Source organism: Lagopus muta, chromosome 1 (genome assembly GCF_023343835.1).
Source record: "Lagopus muta isolate bLagMut1 chromosome 1, bLagMut1 primary, whole genome shotgun sequence".
NCBI lineage: Eukaryota > Metazoa > Chordata > Aves > Galliformes > Phasianidae > Lagopus > Lagopus muta.
In genome coordinates this window covers 187759345-187784533 of record NC_064433.1, presented here as the reverse complement: position 1 = coordinate 187784533, position 25189 = coordinate 187759345, and the positions used below count along the sequence as shown (strand labels likewise).

Here is a 25189-nt window from a genome sequence, read left to right as displayed (position 1 = left end):
AAGAAAAAAAAAAAAAAGGATTTGCTTACTTTCACAGAACTGTGCAAAAATAGTTCAGGTACAGGCAGGAACTTTTGTAGTTATACATCCATACAAAATGTTTAAGTGTCATGTGATTTTGAAGACAAAATTCAGGACATTCTTAGTGTCTGAAATGTTCTTAGGCTGGTAGCAGATTCTGAAAAATTGCTTTATATTTGTGATACTGGAATGTTATAAAGCCAGAAAATATTTCAGGTTGGAAGGGATTAAGAAGACCATCTATTCAAAGTTTCTGCTCAAAAGCAGCTAGTTTTGAAGCTACATTGGATAGCTTAGGGTCATATGAAGTCAAGTTTACTAAGAATGAGAATGGACAGTAAAATGAAAAGTTATAAATAAAGATGGTCAGAACAAAGTGGGGAAAAAACTGTGAGATTTAGATATGATTTAGATGTGTATCTATGAAAAACAATGACTTGCATTCTCTGTTACTTACGCTTCCTTGTATTTCTTCTCCGTTAAATTTATATTTGAGCATCAGGGGACCAATGAGAAAAGCCTTAAATGTTATTCAAAATAAGATTTTCTTTTTTTTCCCAGAAGCTTACTTTAATTTATATTAAAAGAGAAAGTGATGCTAAGCTCTGTGTGCTCAGCTGCTAGAGTAGTGCAGTGATGGTAGCGTAAATGATGCAACAGCAAGATTACTCAGTCATTTGCCTTTAGGATTTGTGCTTGAACTTAAAAGCCTTAAGGGCATTTTAGTTCATTAATAGATTTGCTTTTTCTTGCAGATTATATGCCTGGAAGTTCAAGATTTTGAATAAGGAAGCAAATTAAGAGATATACTCATTCATGTATTTTTCCTTTGATGCTGGACTGCATAAAAGTTGGAGAGAAAATACTATCAGACTCTTGTAATAGTTGTAAACATTCCAGAATGTTAATCTAGATGAATAACAATGTATGTATTTCACTTGAAGAAATCGTTGGGCTATTATATGTTAAAATATGCTAAAGTAATTAAATCAGAAGATGAGAACAACTGTATATACTCATTTCATATTGGTGAATATGACAATCAAATGGAAAAGGGCGATAGCTTAGACAGTAGCTTGAAACTTGGGCTCATTCCAGCAACTGTAGTACTCAAGGTGTCTCAAATTACCCTAAATGCTTTACAAAGCAGTGCCTTAGTAATGGAGAAATCTGTGCAGGTGGATCCACAGGATTAAGCTCAGGACAGTTTTTCAACACAAGGACTTCAAGCTACAAACTGTTTAAGCAAGGAAATTGTTGGGTTTCCACACAGGATGGGGTTATCAAATTTTCTATATAGCAATGAGTTATAAGAAGAGCAGGATTAGAGTTCCTTTAGAGAGGGACTGAAGTTTTTTGTAGGAGTTTTCTTCATTTCCTTTTAAGTGCTACCATTATGTGGTGACATTTGGTTGGTTTCCATAGCTTCAGTGAAATATTTTTTTTTGTTCCCTTTGTTCTCATACAAACATGACTGTTTACCTCTGTCATAAATCTGCAAGCAATTAAACATCTCTTAATTTCCTCAGTTATTACAGATAATTGCATGGTGAAAACTTGAGTGATGATCATTTCAAAGTTTTCAAAGCAGTGTGGCTCTTGCATGAGTTTTGCTATTTTTTCAATTCCAGTTGATGTTCTATTCTTACTCCTTCCCTGTGTCTAGTTACTGTTGTCACTCAGCAGGTGCTTTCCTTTCCTTGATCTGATATTTTTCACTTTTGATTGTGGAGTCCTGGGAGTTCAGAAAGCTCTCAGGGTCTGGCTGATGAGAAGTCTCGTGCTAGTCTGCAGTGACACAATAAAACAGAGAAAGACTGTTTTAAGAGAAGTGAAACTTTTTCCTCCCCAGGAGCAGAGTTCTGCTCCCCCAGAGAAAATAGAACTGCGTTTTGAGGAGAGTTTTCGGGTGTTTATTTCCCCTACACACACGCACTTCAGCTAGTCATCAGACTGTGATTTCTGTGCCATTTGTTTTCATTGTATGTATCTAAATAAAAGAGGACATATGTTGCCTTACTTTTCTGTGTGAGACAGAGTAGGCAAGGTCACAGTGGTGGGAAAAACTATCCCTACAGCTAATTCTGAAGTAGAACAAGAAGTGTATTGAAGAAACAAAGTAGGCAGCTCAGAAGCGATAAATGTACTCTTAGCAGAGATACAGAAGAGAGGTGGTGACATTCTTTGTCATAGTGATGACCTTATATAACAGTGTCTGCTGTTGAAAGATTTTCCAGCTCAAAATGAGGAGTTTCCGATTCCTTTATTCGTGTATTTCATAGAATCATAGAGTCATAGAATGGTTTGGGTTGGAAGGGACACCAAGGATCTTCAAGCTCCAACCCCCCTGCCACATGCAGGGCCACTAACCTCCACATTTAACACTAGACCAGGCTGCCCAAGGTTCCATCCAACCTGGCCTTGAACGCCTCCAGGGATGGGGCATCCACAGCCTCTCTGTGCAGCCTATTCCAGTGCCTCACCACTCTCATAGTAATGAACTTATTTATTTGTTGGTTTCTTGGCTTTTTGGGTTTTTGTATACTTTCCATTTAGTAAAAGAAAAGAGATGTATTATGTCACTTCAAAGGAAGGTTGGAAATTGTTAGGTCTTGAAAAACCAGTCTGAAGAGAGTTCACATCTATCCTTTTGCATCAGTCTGTATGCACTGAAGGCTGACAGAGGATGCACTAGGTTTGTTTTTTTTCTTTCAAGAGACTGTTGTACTTCAGTGGCAGTTTCATTCTTTGTCTAGATTTGCTGTTCTACAGTGCTGTAGATTTCACATGTTTAAAAAGAAAAAAGAAAAAAAAAAGAAATCCTTCCATTCTTTTTTAAATACTTGTCCTCCTGAAAGCTGTACTTCATCCAGGCATTGCAGAGAGAACAATATCCCACTGCAGAGAACAAGTGAGAGTAAGCACAGGGCACAGTTGTAGTCGTGTGTGTTGCGGTTTTGTAATGAATGTGCTGACCCTGATAAGGGGCTTGAAAACAACAAATGGCACTGTGAGGGATGAAAATCTGTACCATATGGAGCATAATATTACTGTGGAGTCTCAAAACTCTCACTCTGGGGAGCATGCCAGCATACGTGGGAGAAGTGAGAATTTCATGAATTATGTTACTCTTGAGTAGATTTGAAAGTAGAAAAAAAGTTCAGCAGCATTCTGATAAATATGCAAATGTTCCTGTTCTCTGAATGAGATAGAAACGTGGCTTTGATGTTTGGGCTTTTGAAACCTGTGCTCTGGAGAAAACAGTAGAATAAAAGTGCATTATAAGGTGGCATGTGCAAATACTGAAAACATTGTTGGAATCATTTAAGGCCTCATTTTCCCATTACACTGCCCAGAATATTTCAGGATTAGAAGGATTGAGTTTTAGTGTGGGAGATGACCATACAATCACACAGTGTATGTCAGGAAATAGTTTGGTAATTTAGCATGTACCACAGTATATAAAAACAACGTGGAATAGAGCAGAATACTAAAATGATGCTAGTGTAAATGACAGATTGTGAGAGAAGTGCAAAGCAAAGTTCTGTCTTGTCTCAAAAATCCTAGAGCCTTGCGTAGGAGTGTTTCACGAGCTCTTTCTCTCAAAATTCATTATTAGATAAAAGTGTTTTGCATATTAGAAAATCACCTTTCTTTCCAGTGGGATGAAACATTAACTTGTTAAGCTGTTATTTGATTGTGGCTTTCTGCTGTTGTACTGGGGATTGCTGACTGATGGGTGGAACACTCCCACAACACATGTACTGTTTCACTTATGGCTGAGTGATAGAAAACATCCTGTATCACTGCACTGTGATGGATGGATGAAGGAAAGTTCTGTTTTTCAGTTGAGAAGTACTTTCTGAAGAAAAATATTATTGAACAATGCCTACAAAAATAGTTAGCACTCACTGATCTTTTCAGCAACCTCAGAGGATCATTTTCTTAGGTTCGGTGTATCTAGTGGAAGTCACTCCATATGACCACCTTAAGTACTACACTAAATAAACTTGTCCTCTGTCCTATTGAGATAAAGCAAAAGTGTATGGACTGTTTCAGGGCAACATCTCCTCTTGCCCCATACCTATTCATGCCATGACCATTGTGAGTTTTCAATCATTTGTTTCCTTTGGAGAGATCAGTCAAATTGATTAATAGATGATGAGCCTCATGGTCCTCAGGTGTTGTTTGGTGTTTTTTTTCCCTATCTCTTGCCATGAGATTCTTTTTCCCATAGTTTTCTAAAGTTGACTCATTCTCAGCTTTCACCTACTCATGCTGTTCAGTAGTACTGAGAGAAACCTGATCTCATAAAAGAAGAGGGAAGTACTCCAATGGAAGAACCCTAAGCAGAGCCCAATCTGGCAGCAGTCCTAGCCAGGACTCATGTACTACTATTTTTATAACTGTTGATATTAAAAATGTACTGTATGACGGAGGAATTTTGGACGTAATAAAAATTTGCTGAGTACTCCAGCCAGATTTTTTTTCTGTAGCTGTAGAAAGCAAGCATTAAGTCCCTATCTTGTTTTTATAAGAAGGATTCAGAAATATGGTTCCACTTATGTAGAAACCAGAAACATAAAAATTAAAAATGAGTACACAGTGATACAAAAAACTATTAAAATGTATTAGAAAGTCAAATTTCAAATTATTAGTCTCAGATTATGTTTCATAGTGCAATCAAGGGCCATGTTCTTCCACCATGAGAAATATGCTCAACAGTACCTTGGGAATTACCATTTCCTTACAGAAATTTCACTTGTTTGAAAAAGAAAAAAACAATATACCCTTTTAATAAAAATAAGATAATTCCTAAGCCAACATGACTGTCAGAAAAGTTTGCAGTACTTACACAGAGTGAGAAGGTGCCTTGCATGAATTTATACAGCAGTGGAAGCTGAGAAGCTTTAGGATTTTGACACATGTATGTCAAACTCTGAAATTCTGTCAAATGCATACCTGTCCTGACTTCAGAGGACATAATTTGTGTTTGTTGTAAGGTGCTTTGAAATTATGCATGAGTGAGAAAAACAGCTCTGGTTATATTAAAGAAAGGAAAGGATTTACTGATCCTGTGGACTGTTAATGCTTTTAAAATGCTGAAGGTTTCTTCTTATTGACTGTTAAAATAAACATAACTTTTTGAGCTGTACCAAATAACAAAGTAGTTGATAGGAAAAATACAAATCACAGATTTGGTTATTTGTTATCTAATTAGCAACTTTTTGCCTTATCACTTTCATTCAGTAGTTTTCAGCCCTCTGCAGATGTATGTTACTGGTGTCCTTTCCCTTCATTTTTCTTCTACAAGATATAAGACTTCCTACAAAGAAACAGCAACAATTGTAAGCTCACAAAGGCAGCAAATGTCAACTGTTTTGATTCTCTTTTACATGGTCTCATTAACGGCTTGTATGCTTTATGTATAAATGTAGGCTTTCACCACTCCACTGCTTCTGTATTTTCTTTTTTGCTGATAAGCTGTAGTTCTCACAGCCTAATGGAAGAGTCATCATACATTTCTTTGATGCTATGTTTGGACTTAGGCTTGCTGTGAAGAGGGAAAAAATCATAAGGACTTAACGTCCTTACTTGGCATAGACTCCCATTTAGATCAGTGGAAAGCTTTGCAGGCTTGACTTGTGTCAAGATTTTAATTTACATATTGCTATTTATTTATTATTTTATATTTATTTATTATTTACATAGTTCAAGGCATTACAGATTTATTAATAGTGGGCTATATTCCTTAATTCTGTTTGTACTCAGCAATGGTGAGGCCTCACATCAAGTAGTGTTTAGTTTCAGGCCTCTTGCTACAAGAAAGACACTGAGGCTCTAAGGCTTATCCAGAGAAGGACAACAAAGCTCTGAAATGTTTGGAGCGCGAATCTTACAGGGAGTGGCTGAGGAACTGGGATTGTTCAGTCTGCAGAGGGAGAAGCTCAGGGGACACCTTATTCCTCTCCACCAGTGCCTAAAAGGAGGTTGTAGTGAGGGGTTTGCCTCTTCTGCCAGTAGGATGAGAGGGAATGGTTTAATTTGTGTCAGGGGAGGTTCAGGTTGGATATCAGGAAAAATTTCCTCTCGGAAAGTGTTGTAATGCATCAGAACAGGCTCCCCAGGTGGATTGTGGAGTCACTATCCTTGCAGGCGTTCAAAAACCATGGAGATGAGGCACTGAGGGACAGGGGTTAGTGGGCACAGTGGAGACGGGTTGATGGTTGGTCTGGACCATATTAGTCTTTTCCAATCTTAATAATTCTGTGATTCTATCAATAGCTAAGCAAAATGACTCCCTTAAATTTTCCCTAAGCAAAATAACTCCCTTAGTTAAACTCCCTTTAACTAAAAACAATAACAATAACAAACATAACAATCATTTCAGGTATAGAGTCTGCAGGAATATCTTACAATGTGAAATGTCTCTCAGCCTCTGGAAACCATTCAGAGTAATGCAGTACCTTGTTCTATATTGAACTCAATTAAACAGGCTTCTTGTTATGTTGTCATTGTAGGATGAGGTTGCAGCAATAATTAAGGAAATTCTGTGCACCTCGACTCTGTTATTTTTCTAACTTAAAACATGCTTCAAAATCATGTCACTTCAGAACATTACCAGAAATTGTTTCAAGAGCAATGAAGTAATTAAGTCATTCAAAAAGAGTCTCTTAAGATAGTGTAAAAAATCGTGTCACCTTACTGATTATAATCAAAAAATTAAAAAAAAAAAAAAAAAAGGATGGAAAACAACTTCTATACAATTGTGGTATGCCAGTTGAGTACTGTACAGTACAGAATACTTGACCCTTATATGGGAAACAACTCTGTTTTTGTACACTTCTCATTTAATTTCTGTGTCTTGGGTGTATATTCTTCTGCAATTTTGTTAAAGATCAAATGGCTTTATATATTCTGTGATCAAACTCTGCTGTAAGGTGAAAGGCAGGAAAAAGAAAAAAATGAGACAGATGAAGGAGTTCATGTGCAGAAGCACATGGAAAGCTGTCATCCATGGAGAGCTGTAATGCCATGGGAAAAGAACTTTATACATTCTTAATGTTGACCTAAGTCTATTTGAACTCTAAGTCAGTGTGAAGCACGTTTAAGGATTACTCTGTGATGAAATTGAAATGCTGCAAACTATAAAGATGCAGCCAGCTATATGGCTGCTCACAGTGGTGTATCTAAGGAGAGGAGCTCAAGATGAAGGCTAAGTAAGAAGAAAGATGGGTCTAACGGCTATCCAAAACCATTACCTGCTAGGGATTCTCATTTTATTTTTGTGATCTTTATGTTGGCAGTTTAACAAGTCTTGAGGGAAGAGATTCAAGCTGGCCAGAACTTGCAAGTTTTGTGTTTTTTTTTTTCCCTGGCGTGTGAATCATCCATCATTTCATTCTGACCCTAAGTGTCGCTTTTCATCGTTGGCAGGAGGTACAGCATAAGTCTGAAGTGATGCTGTGCCTATGTGAGAGGCAGTCTGCCTCTCCAGGATCAGGAGAATAGTGGACAAGCTTTTTTCTTTCTCAGGCTGAGCTTGAGTGATCCTTGTGGAGGTGGAAAGCCCAGAATGAGAAAGGCATAAATAAAGCAGGTTTGTGTAGGAAACCCTAAGAAGAATTGATTTTCCCTTCAGATGAGAACAAGAAAGAGGCCTCTGGGGCTGGGCTGGGAGAGATTATTTTGATTAGGTTGTTTTATCAATGTTTCTCTGTTTAAGAAGGAAAACTGAACTGAGTGAAAAGCCAAGAAACTAAGGCAATATTATTGATTTGAGCCAAAATGGACATGTCAGACTTTGTTCCACCTTTTGCAAGGCTGAGACTGACACAGATTTGCAAGTTGGTGAGAAATTAAACTGAAAATTAAAAAAAATATATACAAAAAATACAAAAACAAACAAAAAAATCTATTGCTGAGTAATTTTTGCAAGTCTTTCCAGTATAGTCAGAAGCTATGACATGGGTCATAGCACATAACATGAGGTTTTTATAGTAGTAATTGGGAATTTGAACAAAAGGATGGGAATATTTATGTCAAGTGAGAATTGAGCATAAAATGATTTGGATCTGGAAAAATGTATTTATGAATGATGATGTATGAGCAGTGTCACTGAAGTTAGTATATCTGCTTGAGACTTTGTCAGATGTTTTTGGTCTCTACATATGTTATGGTGTTTGGGGGTAAAACTCCTCTATCAAAGAATTATGAAAAAAGCAGGCAAGCACATTGAGGGTTAAATGTGAATCTAAGTGAAGGAATTCCAGTGGAATATCACTCACAAGAAAGACTTCCATTGATTTATACCTCTTCTTCTGTATCGGATGCTGTTAGTTACTATTAAACCATTCATCTGCATCATCAATGAGCCTTTGAGCTCATTGTTAACTTGCTTTGTAAGCATTCAGGAGAAGTAATGCTTGGAGCAGAAGGAGAACACTCAGTTAACATGACAGATATTTATGGGGAACCACTCCCAACTATGAGAGTCACCATGAGAGAAAGCATGAATGTATCACTGTGGAAAATGCTCTGCCTAAGTTATGGTTCAGCTGATTGGGGCTGAATGACTGCAGATATTTTCAAAGGGAAACACAAAATGGCTGGGAGCTGGAGATACATGAATAAAAGGCTTGGAAGTTGTGAAGATAAAGAAAAAAGAAAAAAAAAATCTGGGATGGGGACAGAGTTGATGGAAAAGTAAGGTGTAGGAGATAAGCCTTGCAGAAAGATTCAGAAACTGTCATGCTAGTAGACTTAATTGATACTTGGAGTTACAGCTCATTAACTACAATGAGTTTCTAATATAACAAACATATGCTGATGAAGCTGTTCACTAAGAAGACAGGGTAATGAGGGGAAGGAAGGGACCTGAATATCAGTATTGCTACTCAGAACTGAAGTATGATAGATTTTAACCATAATGTTCACATTACGATACTTTTCAACCCAAGGCACCTAGAAGGCCAATTACCTGGGAGTGATGGCCACCATGTTCCTAGCCTTGTTGACCATGATCTGAAGTGCAAAGAAAGAAGATTTGTCTATGGAACCAGTACAGACCCTTTAAGAGCTATAATGAAAGAAGCCAAAAGCGTAGCTGCTCTTAACTTTAGCAACTCACATTCTGGTGCAGAAAAGCCTTGCAGCGATATACCTAGGTGCTGAGCCATCTACTGTGTGAGAGCCTGTATATCCTGTTGATCAAGTCAAGGACTGCAGCCTGAATAATTGCTTGAAATTTTCTGGATACATAATGCCAGTGAGAAGTGCTGCCCTCCTCTTTTAAAAAGTTATTCCTAAGAGGCAGAATCAGAATAGTATTGCAATATAGCAGATGCATATTTGTGGATGAATGTCAAGGGCTGCCACTGATTCTCCTGAGAAGTCTGTAGCAGTTTTACCACATCCCTGCTTACATTCAGTACTGCTGCATGTTTTCCCTCTAAAAAGTAATGGCAAAGAGTATAGTAGGAGGTAGAAAGTGCAGAGAAAGTGTGAAACTTTTTCAGAAAGTATTTCCTGCTAAGAATTCTAATGAACTTGAAGTGAAGACCTGTACCAGCTAAGCACATCCCACATAACAGGCAAGCTTTGATTGTTTTTAAAGCTCTTCAGACACTCTCTTTTATTATGATATAACTGTATGTATTCCCTATTCAACTAAAAATTATATCCACGTTTCTCCTCGCTGTCCTATTTCCCCTGATACAGGGATTTGGAAACCTACCTCTTTTCAGAATAATAGGTTCTTGTATACTTCAAAAAACTCCTTGGATTTAAAAACAAAATCTACAATTTTAATTTAATGTTTTCTTTCTTTATTATTTATTCTAATAAACCTTCTAGAAAGTTGTCCTTGATTTTTTTTTTAGCATTGTTTTAAGGTTTTATTCCAGGTTTCCTGAAATTTTTGTATGTATGCATTTTTTCATTCTTATGTATTGGAAGATTATCCCCATTAATAATAGAAGAACTTACAGGAAAATATTCTTATCATATTTTTAGAGTGCAAACTGGTATTGAGTGCACGGTATAGTTAGGTAGTTTTTAAAATACTGGGAAAAGAACCTGAGTCTGAGATGATCCTAATGATGAAAAGTGATATTAAATTATAGATTTGTAATGCTGGCCTGGAGATGTTTATTAGCTCTACAGAAAATATGTACCTAACGTTATGTATTCATATATATAGGTATAATTATAGATATACAGTGTTCTGTTCTTCATTTAGCTATCTGAGCAACATTAAGATATGTGTAGTTCTAAATCCTTCTTCTTGCATTGTAAATTAGTTCAGTTCTGAAAATGTCTTCATAATTATATGCTGATAACAGAGCTGCAGATTGCATGGACGTCTCTCGAGTCATGAGAACTGCATTGCTTGTGAATGCAGAATACTGATAACAGAATTGAGAATTTGATACACTTGCATACAGGCAACATGTGAGGTTTTGCACACAGGCCTGAGCTTCTAATTGAAGTAGAGTTTCAAAAGACAGAAATAAGAGCTGTTGTTGCTACTTTTCCTTACTTTGTTTGCCTCTTACAAGAGAGGTGCTACTTTTATTAGCTATTGTTCTCATTAGGACTGAACCAGATACGTGTCCTAGTAACAGCAGTGAAGAAAAATATCTTCAACTATCCGAGATGCTGAATGAAATAATGGGGAAAAAATGATAGCAGCAGCAGCAAACTTTTAGTGTCCTGAACATATTTCATCCACTGCAGTGAAAATTATGCAATATCAGTAATATTGTAACACTATGATAACCTACATACATAACTGTAAAAAGGCATTCACATGATGAAAGCTAAAATGGTGCAATATTGCGCCGAATTTATTATTATATCACAAAAGAAAGTATCTTATCAATATATATATATAATATATAATATCTTATCAATATTAATTTACATAGATAAAGCGTAATAATTAATATATATTACCAAAAATGGGCTAGAATTGCTGGTTAAAATTATGTGATAAACAGTGACTGCATGTGCAAGTGTATGTATATGCATGTATGCCTATTTATGTCTCATTATATTTCATAAGTGGTGGTAGCAGTACATAGAATTATTGAGTAGACCTTCAAAATGAGTATTTCAAACATTCCCTTGTTGCAAATCAATAGAGTAGAAGAAACACTGTTTTGTTTTGTTTTGGTTGGTTGTTCTTGTTTGGTATTTGTTTTTGTTGTTGTTGTTGTTTCTTTTTGTTTTATAAATGCACGTGAATCTGAACAATGATCTATTTATCTATTTTCTACCAAAAAAATACTAAAATTATTCAGAGCCAAATATTACTCACTGTTTCTGTTTATAAATGAAGGGCCTTTTAAAAGTCTTTTTAGAGCTCTGAGGTGTTTTTAACCTCTAGCTCTCATTGACTTAGATAAATTCATATTGGAGTTCAGAGGCTAATTTATGTGACTGTTTGAAAAGAAATTTAGGTCAAATCCCGTTTCTGTAGGAGCATCCATTATCTCTGCCATTAACTCTGTGACTTCTTTATTTTTTCAGCCTCCGCTCTTTAACTGACAATTTATTCTGGCTTAGTCATCCAGCTGAAAGTATGATGATGCCAAATAAAATGCTTTCCTTAAACGAAATAGGATACTTAGCTCATCCGCTGCAAATAAGTTCTGTAGAAATCTCGCATTTGGTGATGTATTCTCTTTACTTTTTTTCAGGGAAATTCTGGTCTGGGGTTCAGTATTGCTGGAGGAACAGATAACCCACACATTGGGGATGATCCTGGGATATTCATTACTAAGATTATACCAGGAGGAGCTGCAGCAGAGGATGGAAGACTCAGGTAAAAGTTAACTCCCTACAGATATTTAGAAACAAAATACAGCACTATTACAGACTGTCCTCTGGGAGTCAAGTGTGAACTGTCTTTCATGGAGCCAGAGGGACTAAATGATATGACAGGTTTCCTTTCTGCAAAGATAGCAAAACTGTTTTAAGTAGTGTAAAGCAATTGAATAAGTTTAGTTAAAACCTGTATAAAGGGATGTGTGTTGGTTCTACCTCCAGCTTTGTACCAATCATTTCAATTAGTACAAGAGATCCAAAGGAAGAGGAAAAAGACATTAGCAGCAAGAAAGTCTTGATCATTATATGTTCTAAACTGAAGAACTATGTACTGTTGTTACTTACTAAGACAACCAACAGTTCTCAAACTACAGAGACATTTCTAAATAGCTATACCTATTTGTAGAGTTATTTGCTCCCTATTGTTTGACTGTGCTGGTGAGGTATGCTTAATCTGCATTTCCAAATTATTATTTTAATTTTATTTTTCCATCTGTGCAAATATGACAGATATGACTATTACTATGTTCTTTCTTTTGAGTCACCTCCTGAAGGTGAGGATCCTTGGAGGTCACTTGGAATCTGTGGTTCTCAAATGCACTGTAGCACTTCTCTAAAACAAGAGATACCACAGAATTGCTGATTCTTCCCTTTCTTATGGATTTAATACAGAAAGGGTTCTGACTATCATAGACACTGACATTCATCTGTCAGTTGTGAAGCCTGCTGATGCTCCAAAAAGGCAATTTAACTGGATAGACTTGGGATACAATTCTGAAGCTTTTATGATCTCAGCACTGCAACCTAAGCTTTGCCAAAAGCAGATGGCCAAAAATTCACAAAATATGACCAGATGGTAATAACAACATTTTTACAAAAGCCTTGTCCTTTTCCTAATTCAAGGATAAAAGTATGAGGCATTGATCAGTTTTAGAGCAAGTTGTGAATATTTCTTTTTTGAAAATAATGTTATTTTTACTAATATAGTGATGAGGAGTCAAGGTGTTTGGCAGAGCCTGAAGAGCTTATGATTTAAATAAGACTGTAGAGAAAAGGAAGACAAATAATTTCATCTAACTTTGTGACTAAAGTGTAGCAATCTAAGATGGTCATCTTGGAATCCCCTAACAGTCAGTGAAGACAAACTTAGTCATTTCTATGTCGTGATTCATCTTTTCCTAAAGTGAATGTCTAAAATAGTAGTATTTGGAAATCAAATTTGACATGATGAAGCACATACAATGTGCTAAACCTTACTACAAACAAGAAAGAATCTTTTGCAAAAGAAAAAAAAGATCTTTTAATAGCGTTTTTAATTACTTTTGAAAGCTTTTCTAGTTTATGCTAATAAGAAGACACGCATCACTGCATTTATTTTTCTTACCATCCTTATATGAAATCAAGTATATTGTGATTCATTGCTATGCTAATTAACTACTGTAAATTTAACTCATGATTATTTGGTAATTACTGTGTTGTAAAAGTCTTAAGAAGACCTTCTAAATTCACAAAAGATGTACTAATGCAATTCATTAATCCATATTAGGATTAAAACTGGGAAGCTTTGTATTTTGCAGTAGAAATTTATCTTATTACTGAGACTTTACTAATAATCTCAGGATAGAGTATTTCTTTTTGACATTTTGAAGTAAAATGTTATAATTTAAATTTAACTCCAGTAATAAAAATAATTGCTAACTATATATTTTGGTGTGGCACTTTTTGCTCTTCTTTTTTGAAAACAGTTTCTTTACATCAAACTCCTCTTTTGTTAGTAAGGAATATCCAGACGCAATTATTTATAATTGGATCAGTATAACATTTTTTTTTTAGTTCAAAGAAAATGTCAAGCATCTCAAAATATGTTTCAGAAACCTGCCATTAGGGAAATGGATTGACTTAATCCTGTGGGTTTTACGGATAGTAGTAAGAAAATTTCAATTTTTTAGCTGAATATCACACGGTAAGAATTATTATACTGCGTAATTTGAATTTCTTCTTGGTAACTGTATCCTCCTCAGTGCTCATAGGATTTTATTTCCTGTCTCAGTTTTCCTTGAGCTCTTATAAAATTTTATAGTACATGGGAATTTGCATTAACCTATCTTTCCCACTATTACAGTCAAATGCAAGCTACCCGGTTACACCGTTAGATAATATTGCTCTTTCAGAATTTTACATAATGAAAGGGCAGAAGTTGTTCAAAAACCTCATTGTGACTTCAAGAAAATTTTCAATATGGAAAGCAAGACAGCTACTTCTATAGTGGCCATGATTGGGATGGCTAATGGTTGGAATAGAAGATCTTTGAGGTCTTTCCAGACTTAATGATTCTATGATTTTATCATATAAACAAGCTTGAAAGGTTTTCGATGGTGAGATTTTATTTTACAGGATTCTCCTAGAATCATGTCCTCTGGTGTTAGCAAGGAAAAAATCCTGTCATGTTTTAAGAAACACCTGGGAGTGTATGTATCATTGACCTTTGCCAATAAGCCTAGATATCCTGGGGCTGTCTTCACTGATATACATGATAGTTAAGTGTACATATCAGCAAGGGCCACCCAATAGGATCATCAGCTCAGTGATGTACAGTATATCCACCAAGAAATGCGATAAGCTGTGTTTCTAACAGCATCTGTAACAATTCTGTAGTCCTAGGAATCCCACCTGTGATTCAAAAATCTGATTGTTACTGTGTATGTGACTTATACCAAAGAGTTTATTTACAGGAATGTGAGCATTCCTTCCATAAATAAACAATTCCTGTTTATTTACAGGACTGACAGCTTTGAATTTAAATGGTTAATGTCCAAGGTTTATTTTGGTACTTGAGCTTGAGCTGCACTAAGTAGGAAAGAGGGCTGATGTGAAAAGTGAGTCAAAAGGAAGAAAGTGGTTGTGCCTGAAGGCACATTGCCCTGGTAAGCTGCCTGGACCTGTAGCTATTTCATTCATTCTTTCTTCTAGGAAACTGGTTTCAAGTCTCTTTCCACTTGTGAACCTATCAACCTTATTTTCTTGGTAGTATGATTATTTGTAAGGAGAACTTACTGAACCACACTGAGCAAACTGCATCTACTGCCAGTTATCATTGGCAGGTTAATTAGAATCAGCACATGTGCCCCAGCCATCAAAATTTTATAGCATAAAAACTATTAAAGGTGTGCAATATTTGTCTTTCCTTTGCAAATGCATCTTTTCTGGTATTTACTGGTTGTCAGCAACTTTAGGGTTATGTAAATGCAGCATTTTTAAGGCATGCTGCCTTGTTCTACCAGCATCATAATAGTCAGCTGCAGTGAAGTTTCTCCCCTGCTCTCAAAGTGATCCGGTGTTGGAAAAGGAAAACAACACACATGCTAATTGGAGGAGACAAGAGTCTAAATAACTTGCCCTCAGTTATCTAGTAAATCAGGCAGAAAGCTTGGAATAGAATAGTGATTCCCTCTCTCCTATTTCTGTGCCTTACGGGCTTTTGTTAAATGCCTACCAGCAAAGGTTTTGAACAAATTAGATTTATATTCTCTTCAGTTATCAACTAACCCACTGTGATGTGTCAAAGGATTATAAATTCACCTAGACCTATGTAGCAAGAGAGAGGAACTCTGAAGATAAGATTTCTCATGGATATCGTGTTCACAAAAATAACACTGAGAAAAATGAATTGAAAGGCAAAGATTGCATTCTGATCAGACTGTTTTTTCCTTTTTAGTATTTCTGTGTCTCACTAAAGAGGAACCAGGGAGGAAACACTACAAGTTCATACTGTTCATTCAAAGCTTTACAATTAGAATTAAGAAGCACACTGGTATAGCTATTATATGCAGTTTACCTGAGAAACTCAAAGGAAAGAAGAAAGGGAGAAACGTGCCATGTCTCTAATCCGGCTCAGGGAAACTGGCTGTATTTCACCATCATTGTATCAAAACAGAAGTCTGTCTGCTCTGTGATTCACTGCTTAAATTCCTGTTTGTTAACTTTAGATCTTGTATTAAGCTTATCAGTACCAGGTCTGTGTGCCTTGAAAAGGCATAAAGCTTGTTCAGGATGTTATTATAATTACTGTACTGCCACAAAACACTGATTCAAATCTGTACTGTTTACAGGCCTCTGTCAATGCTATTAGTTCAGTACATAATTTAGTAGTAAGTTAATAAAGAGACATTCACCCCATTAAGTAAAACATGCTTGCTTTCCAGTCATAAATTACATCACAAATTATTGACTGCTCATTCTGTCCTGGTTTGTGTTAGGAAGTTTGATCTTATTAACAGTGTTTGTCTGTGTACCTGTGCATATGGCTTTTTGATGTACTGTGATATAAAATAAGTAGAATTATCACAGGAACCCTGCATGAAGAAAAGGCAAGTCACAAAACAACTGAATTTTTATGTGTTTTTTTTTTTTTTTAATTGATCACTGGATACCATAACCCACATTTTTAACTATCAACCTACATTTTTGTTCACCAATGGAATATGTTGCCATTAAATTCTCTCTTCAGCTGCTTTCACCACTTCACATTTCTTTTGCTGAATCTTTTTTCTTCTTTTTCTCTACATGAAGTTAGCATTCCTTATTTGGTACTGCAGACCCCCATTATGTCTGTGAATTTGACTGTTCTGCTTTTTCTACTTTGAAAATAATTTGATAGCCTGCTAAAAGAATCTCTTATACTGGAAGAAATGGGAAATGATGTTTTGACAGACAAATTTCTAGGTAAATGAAATAAAATTTAATGGAGAGAAAAGCCATGGCTTTTATCTGTCATGTCGGCTTTGAAACTGATGAATTTTAATGGCCTCTATATAGACTATAATGATGGACATTCCTGAAGTTTTTTTGTGGGTTTTTTTTTTTTTTTTTGATGTTTTGTTTGTTTTTACTTCTATTTTTAATCCACAGGATTAATTTCTGCCCAAGTAAATTTCTGAGCTGTCTCCCACTCACTGAAACCACTGCTTGTGAATAACAAAAAGCAAAGTAGCACAATATTAGGACTTTAGTTTTAAAAAGCTCTTTGCACAAGGTTTTTTTTATTCAGTGGTACTGAACTGGTCAATGGGACTCTTTAGCAGCCATCCCAGCAGAAATGTCAATAGCCCCAGAGTGCTGCAGCAGCACAACAGCACTGTGCAGTCAAGTCCAAGTGATTAGTTCATCGACATGTTTGCACTGCTGCTGCAGTTACGAATTTAAATAGCTCGGTGATAATTCATCCGGTGTAAGAAGACTTCTGTGGTTATGCACCTTAGAAATCGTTAGCTCTCTATGGAGTGTAGCATTAGTCAAGGAAAAAATATTTCACATCTGTTCCTATGGTTAGCAGGTGTAACCCTCCAGGGTTGTGCTGAATTTTTCATCTCTCTCAATTCCCACTGAATCTGAAAATAAGATTTGGGATGAAAAGAGAACTAACTTTCTTTTTTTTTTAAAAAAAAAAAAAAAAAAAAAAAAAAAAGTTCCTTATAAACAGCAAAGGTTTGATTCTAAAACTTTGGAGAAAAATCTTGGTTGACTTTTTGCTTCTGACATCCCAAACGAGAAATCCTAATGCATGGTGAGACAGAGAGTCTGTTATTTCATGCACTGTCAAAACTCTCGGCTGCTGTTTGGAAAAACATTTGGACTTTCAGACTCCAGCCAAACTCTGTTTCCTGCCCATTCCTGATCTCTGTTGACACATTCCTCACTCCACTCTTACTACAGAAATTTGAGCCGGGATTTTAAATTTATGTCCCCAAAACTTGCATGCAAGTTTTAGTATAAACCTCGCAAGATGCAGGAGTACTTTGGGTGTGTTGTTTGCATTGCACACTTCTGCATGTTACTCTGAGATACATCATTGCAAAAAGCAGGACTTTTTTTTTCATGTACTCTAAGTGCAGAGCCTAATGGCACCAAACGTTCTGAAGCTGCTGAAGTTTCTTACAGAACTTGAACGACATGTTTTTCCCTCTTTCATTTTTTTAATGCTACACCTTTGTTTGGAAGAGCTCTTCTTAATCAAACCAGAGCGGAAGGGAGTGTTTTCTACTTGTTAGTGCAGGACCGCGTAGTTTTCCTCTCAACTTGCTCCTCCTGATCTGTGGTAACACTTTTCTTCTTTTGTGCTGAAGTTTCCCCATTTGTAAAATAGGTACAGTGATCATTATCTTTGCCTCACAGGGCTTGTTGTGAAGCTGAAACGAGTCCATATTTGCAAAGCACTTTGAGCGCCAAAGATGAAAAGTGCCTGTAAAAATACTGAGCGTGGAATTGCCTCGTGGGTTATCTGTTGTAACTGGTTTTCCTGCACAAACCTGAATATGCTTCAAACAGCACTAGTGTCAGGTGGGAGGATTTTAACCACGGGTGAGGAACAAGCAAGCATTTGGTGTATTCAGCAGCCGAAGCGTACCTAGGGCCCAAGGCAGCACCTCAGCCTTCCATGCTCACCGGGGCATCACTGGAGGCTCTGGGTCTCAGAACCCCCCCTTGGCACCAGAGCCAGCCAAACTGGAGGGCTCAGAGGGTAAGTGAGGCCTGGCAGATATCCCTGCCTCCTCCACACCTATGGAGACTGCCCTGGGGCACCTTCCACGACCTGCAGAGCAGCCTGCAGCTGGGAGGAGCTCTGCGGCTTCCTGGTGCCTCCTTCATTCATCTCGGGCTTTACAGGGCTTTGTTTTCCTTTCCCATTTCTTTATCCCAACACCTCCCTCTCACAACGTCCCACAGCTGCCTACGCCTCCTTTTTCTACTTCGTTGCCTCTCCGCTGTCCCACTTTGGCCTCTGGCTTTGGAGACAGACACAAATATTCAGTCTGTGAGCAGTTTTCCTTCTGGCCACCATCAGAGGCTGCCGTCTGTGCCAGCTGCCGGATCCAAAGTGCTGACAGAGCCTGGGCGCTCTCAGAGCTTCAGTGCTTGTCTGCTCTTGGCAGTGGTTTCAGAAGGAGAGCATCGCACCAGAGTCAGAGAGACTGAGGATAACTGGAGAGTTAGAGAACAGACGGAGGAATGGCAAAATGTGGTAAGAGCTAAGGATCCCAAGGATCCCAAGGATTTAAGAGATGAAAAGGGTGGGGGGAATAACTTAATTCTTATTGTCATTTTTGAGGAATGAATGTGAGAAGAGTACTTGCTACATACATGTCTTGTGGAAGAGGTTAATAAAGAAAATCAGGCTGAACTTTGAGAGCCTGTTGTGGGGAATCCTCCTGCCCATCCTCTGCTCCCCCTCCCCATCCTGCCCTCCTTGCCTACATTAAGCTGTCTTCTCCCTGTCATGAGATTGCAATCAAAATCAAACGTTTAAATAACGACATGGGCTCATCTGGCCCAGCGGCTGATCAATTACTCACCAGGCCAGCGGTTGCTAACTACCTTTGGCAGAGCTGCTGACCTCAATCATCTAACTCGTGTGTCTGCTCTCCACTCCTTCAGATCTATTGTGTTCAGTAACTTTGTACTTGGTTTTAAGGAACTGAATGCAGGAATTTCAGGTCTGATAAGTAAAAAATGGTCTTTTATGGGTGGAAATATGTTGTTTTTCATCTTTTATTCTGGTGTGTCTGGGGAAAGGAAGAATTCATCCCCAGCACAGCAGTTTTACCCAGGCATATGTTTGTGGATCACGATCCCTAACTCTGCTTCAAGTGAATGTTGCATATTCTGGGGGAAAGAGAATCTATAGGAACTGTCTTAAAAGAACAATATGTGAAGTAAAAGATCATAACTCTGTACAGAATTACTGCAGGCATAGTTTACCTAGCAAATGAGAATTAATTTGCTTTGAGTTATGCTAACCAACGGGTACTTGGAAGTTTAATGCAGAAAATCGTTTCACGATAAATGAATTAGAACATCTGTATTTCTAAGTACATCATATAGTAACAAGCTCTGATCCTGCCTTCAGGATATTTGTGATGAAGGAAGAAAAATAGAGAGGTTCTCCTATATATATGTGTTTAGACTTGACTTCTGAAAAAAATTTATGCTTGAATCTGTGTGTGTGTAAATTGAATGAGTGCTAGCTACTCCTCCCTCTCAACTCTATAGCTACACCCTGCAAGATGAGTTGCTTTTAGCTAATGACTACTTCCCATTCTTTAAGCGTGTGCAAAGGAGGCATAACCAAGTGGGTTTTTTTTCTCTTCTCACTCCACATTAGTTTTAAGCATCCCAAACACCTATAGATTTCATCAGACAAATAAAGAATGACAGTTTTTACAGTGTTGTTGTTTGCTTAATTCAACTTTGGAGCAGACATGTGAGAAACTGTGGCAGTAATTTTTTTTCCCTAAAATGAAGATGAAGATGTAGACAGTGATATTCAGAGTTATTGTGGAATCTGTCATTTTTTAGCTCCTGGATATTGTTAGCCATGTTCCACGTGGTCACCATGAATAGCTTTCAAATACTTCTAAGTCAGTACAACACAGTAAGCTTACAGTTTCACGAAGCTTCAGATTTATACAGCTTTGAATAATTATAATAAGGTCAAATTAATGTTCTGCAGTTTCAATTTTAAAATTTTACAAACACATTCACTGTTATGGCTAAGAATTGACTCAGGTTAACTGCTTACCAAATTTATTTTGGAAATGAGCGATTTAAAATATAAACCCTTAGTGCATTAGGCAGTAGATTATTTTTTTAAAGTTTTCAGTTGTGGGAAATTGTTTAAATCATACATTTATTCAACCGTTTATTTACTTGACTTGTAATTGATCAAATAAGCTGTTCTGTAAATCTAGTGTCTCTGCAAGCATTTCTTAATGGGGGGTTGGGTGCCTAACCTCATAAAATATTGCTATCTTCTGGTCTGAAAAGACTTCAGCATATTATACTACAGCTGAGCAAACACTTCTTGATACAAAAGGAAGTCCAGATTTCTTTCAGTGACAAAGGGAAAAGAATAAGTGAAAGCTGCCTTCATTCACAAAAGCAGTGGTTAGATCAGTTTCAGCTCACCTCTGAAGGGAAACGTGCATTCTCCATCCTTCTCTCTCTGTAGAATATGAGTCTACAGCTTTCAGAGAAGTTATCAGATCAATAAACTGGAGGCACAATGAACAAGATGTGCTTTTATTCTTTCCTTCCAAAATTGTTTTGCTCCCTGAAAGACAAGAAATATAAGCTGAGTCAGAAAGGTTTTGCAGTGAGTGTGCTGTTTAGAGAGTCAGGTACAGGTTGTGAACCAGAGTCTTCACTCTGGATATCATGAGGAAAGATCAGGGGAATCTACATCAGTTTCAGGTGTTGATACAATTTCTGTAATACATCTAAAGTCAAAGAAAGAGGCAAAAATTATTTTTAGTCTTGTATTGAGGATGCTTTCCTCAATAATGGGAGATTTTGTCTGCAATTTAAGGAGAGCAATACATTATACAAAGTGGAGTAGCTTCAGTGGTGGAATCATTTTTCTAGGAGGCGATTGTGGATAATGAGGCAGCAGATGGTTTTGATTTTTGTTTCCCTAGCTATCATCTAACCTTTTATTTTATTTCATTTTATTTATTTATTTATTATTCTAATTCCAAGAATATTAGAATGAAAAGACTTGTTTTAGCTTGACTGGAAATTTTTTTCAGTGTAAAACAATGTCGTTTCTGTCAAGAAACAAAGCATAGTAAAAACAGCTTTGACTTGAACTGCATTTTTTTCAGAGTTCAGCTGTACCTAAATCTGTAGGTACATCTGAGAGGAATTCAGTTAAATAGAAAGATGAAGGGGGAGGGTGTCCATCTCCAAAATTTTATCACTCCTGGTAAGCACTGTGATCATTAGATCAGCTGCATGCTTTTGGTTTGAAAAGTTTGTCTACCAGGGCCTTTCCTCCTATAATGAAAAATGAGTTATCAAAGGCAAGAGATTATGTCCCATTTCCTAACCGCAGGAGAGAAACAGAGTATTGAGAATGACTAGGGATGAATGTTTGCTCTCTGTTCTAATGACAGGATTTGAGGACAGCAAATAAAGATATTTGTTTATTTAACTGGATGTTAAATGTAGGTGGGTTTTGAAAACAATTAAATGGATTTGTGGAACCTATCCCAGTCTTTTAAATTTAAGAGTGATTCAGGAAACGCCAAGTCATCAGCATCTGAAAATGTGTTCTGGGTAAATACTGTGTTAGGCTTTTCCTATACCATTTTTTTGAAAGAAACAGCAGGCCCAGTGGACCTCTGGCCTGGTTTATGGCTTTATGTGGCTTTTATCTTTGCAGCCATGGAAGCACCTTAACTCACACACCTTAGCTCTGATCTCCCCTGAAGCATGATCATCAAGGGGCAGCAGTGTTCCCATTGGGCAAAAGACTGGGTGGATTCCTGTCCCTTGGGGGGATGTGGTTGGTGAGGTTTGGCCAGGGAGCTAGCTAGTCATGCAGCCATCTTACACTCAAGGACCAAGGTCTCTGATTTTAATCTGTAAGAGAGGTTTTAGAGTTGTGGATTTACAGTTGTCTTTTTCCTAATCTTATTTCTCCTAGTAGCCATTAATGGGCCCTCTCTTGAAATCAGTTTGATTGTGCAGGAGCTCAAGCTACCTCCAAATGAACTCTGAGTTCCAGAGTGGCATAATGTGGCATTTTACCCATTATAATTGGCTGTAGATACATGGTAAACATTGTTTCAGATGGCTTTCCATGCTAAATGTACTGCTGTCAGTGTATGTGCTGGCGTGGCTCACCCTACTTTGGATTTCACTATACCAGTTTGATATAACATGAATAGTCTTTGGGTTCAGACTCTCCTGGATTCTAGATATTACCTTGGTAGATTTTTTTAATGAAGAGGTGTATATAAGCACCTCCAAAGAAATAGATACCTCATAATAAAGTCACACTGCCTAAAAGGATAAAAGAATCTGCTCATTGTGGTGGAAAAGGGTTAACTGGAGGAGAGCACCATCCTCATTCAAGGAAGTTCTCAGAACTAGGATAGAACGCAGAAATGATCCAAACTATCTTAAACAACAGATAAACAGCTTTTTAGCCTAAGTTTTGCCTGGAGTGAAGTCCTACAGCTGAGCTTAAGACCTTTAAAATGTATTTTTTAAAAGAGATAAAAGAAAAAAAGCAAATGCTGATGTATCCTCTATTGAAATTGTGTGAATAGGAACATATTCAAGGTTCTAAATATATTTTCTTCTAGCAGTTTAAAGGCTGCAGGGATTTTTCCATTCCTAATTATATATTGTGCAGTAAGCTGTCTTTTTCTGACTTACAACTTCCAAAATAGAAATTACAGTCATAGATGAAACCTAGTGAGAAGGGAGAAGAGATGCTTTCCATGATAAGGAGCTGTTGTGCTAATATTTTTTACTGATATTGTTAACAGTCATTGGCATGAGTTCCAAATCTGTTACTACTATGCAGACTTTTTAAAACATTGACATTTAGTATCTCTGCTGCATTAAAAAAAGCCACAAGTAACTAATGCAATAACAATGGACAATAATTGCATATGTCTTCTGACAGATCTGTAGCTGTAGCTGGAGACACAGTGCTGGCTGTGTCTCCAATCTCACTCCAGCCATATTGTAAACAGACTATGGAAATTCACCATCTTTTCAGGCAGGTGCCTATTCTGCAGTTCAGAAGGGTGTTCTGAAATCAGAATTGTTCCCAAACAATTCGCTTTTAGTTTGTCTTCGAGAAATGAAATCACAGAATCAAAGAATCGCAGGGGTTGGAAGGGACCTCCAGAGATCATCAAGTCCAACCCTTCTGCCAAAGCAGGTTCCCTACACCAGGTCACACAGGTAGGCATCCAGGCAGGTCTTGAACATCTCCAGAGAAGGAGACTCCACAACCTCCCTGGGCACAGAATCACAGAACTATAGGGGTTGGAAGGGACCTCCAGAGATCATCGAGTCCAACCCCCCTGCCAAAGCAGGTTCCCTACCGTAGGTCGCACAGGTCGGCATCCAGGCAGGTCTTGAACATCTCCAGAGAAGGAGACTCCACCACCTCCCTGGGCAGCCTGTTCCAGTGCTCCGTCACCTCACTGTAAAGAAGTTCTTGCGCATGTTTGTGCGGAACTTCCTATGCTGCAGTTTCCGGCCGTTTCCCCTTGTCCTGTCTCCACTCACCACTGAAAAGAGTCTGGCCTCACCATTCTGCCCCCTACACCTTAGATATTTATAGACCTGGATCAGGTCCCCTCTCAGTCTTTTTTTCTCAAGGCTGAACAGACCCAGTTCACTCAGCCTTTCTTCATAGGGGAGATGCTCCAGGCCCTTCACCATCTTTGTGGCCCTCCGCTGGACTCTTTCCAAGAGATACCTGTCTTTTCTATACTGGGGAGCCCAGAACTGGATACAGTACTTTAGATGAGGCCTTACCAGGGCAGAGTAGGGGGGGGAGGATCACTCGACCTGCTGGACACGCTCTTTTTAATGCACCCCAGTATGCCATTGGCCCTCTTGGCCACGAGGGTACACTGCTGGCTCATGGCCAACCTGTCGTCCACCAGGACACCCAGGTCCCTCTCTGCAGAGATCCTCTCCTGCAGGTCATCTGCCAAACTGTACTGGTGCATGTAATTATTCCTCCCTAGATGCAAGACTCTACACTTGCTTTTGTTAAAAGTGAAATGAAAGTCCTCTGGTAACATACCTGTAAGTCAAGTTGATGTAACCTTAAGCCTTGTTGGATGGGAAGCTTTGGATGAAGCTTTTGACAGCATTACAGTAGGCATTTCAACCTCCTAAACCATCAGTGGACTGTATAATCTTCCATATACAGGTGAGAAATTTCCTCCATTCTTTCTGGTACTATCCTACATGGCCGTTGCCTTTTGGAAGGCAAGAGCTTAGTGGTAGTTCTCCTGGATAACAGAAAAGTATCTGTGACACTGCACCTGTATAGAGGGAATGGGCACAGGCTTTTTCTGCTGCTCCTCTTCTTCTCCTCTGCTCCATCATTTAGGAGGGAACAACCTAGATTTTGACTTTTCTCTTGGAAAGATGAATTGTTCTTTCTAGGTCAAGATTGCTGCAGAGATCCAAAGGAGAACACAGTGAGCTGTGGGGGCAACTAACACAATTTTATGTCACTCTCCAAAACCTCATGCCAGAAGGTGTGGGCTGAAGACTGGTGGTCTGCTGCAGGACACACTGGGTTTTCATTACATCCTGCAAAAAATCTGTACATATACGTAAACGAAAAAAACATTCCTAGGATTGGGTTTCCATCTTTGGCTGACAGTCAGGCTGATTCCTGCTGTAAGTTGTCAGGCTCAGCAGGAGCAGATTGCACTGAGCACACCCTGCTTCTCACAGGACTTGTCAGCTCAGCCTGCTCCATGCAACCAACACACAGAAACTGGTTTGCCAGTGCAGGTGG

At 37.9% G+C, this 25189-nt stretch overlaps 1 protein-coding gene across 27 annotated transcripts in view; it reads left to right on the top strand.

Annotated features, from left to right (window-relative positions):
• The window catches only part of DLG2 (discs large MAGUK scaffold protein 2), a 994028-nt gene that overhangs the window by 644384 nt on the left and 324455 nt on the right, over nucleotides 1-25189 (top strand). For all 27 annotated transcript variants that reach the window (XM_048939920.1, XM_048939896.1, XM_048940083.1 and 24 more), the window contains one exon: nucleotides 11724-11848. In XM_048939920.1, coding sequence (XP_048795877.1) covers nucleotides 11724-11848 — 125 coding nt within the window. The remainder of the gene's footprint in view (nucleotides 1-11723; nucleotides 11849-25189) is intronic.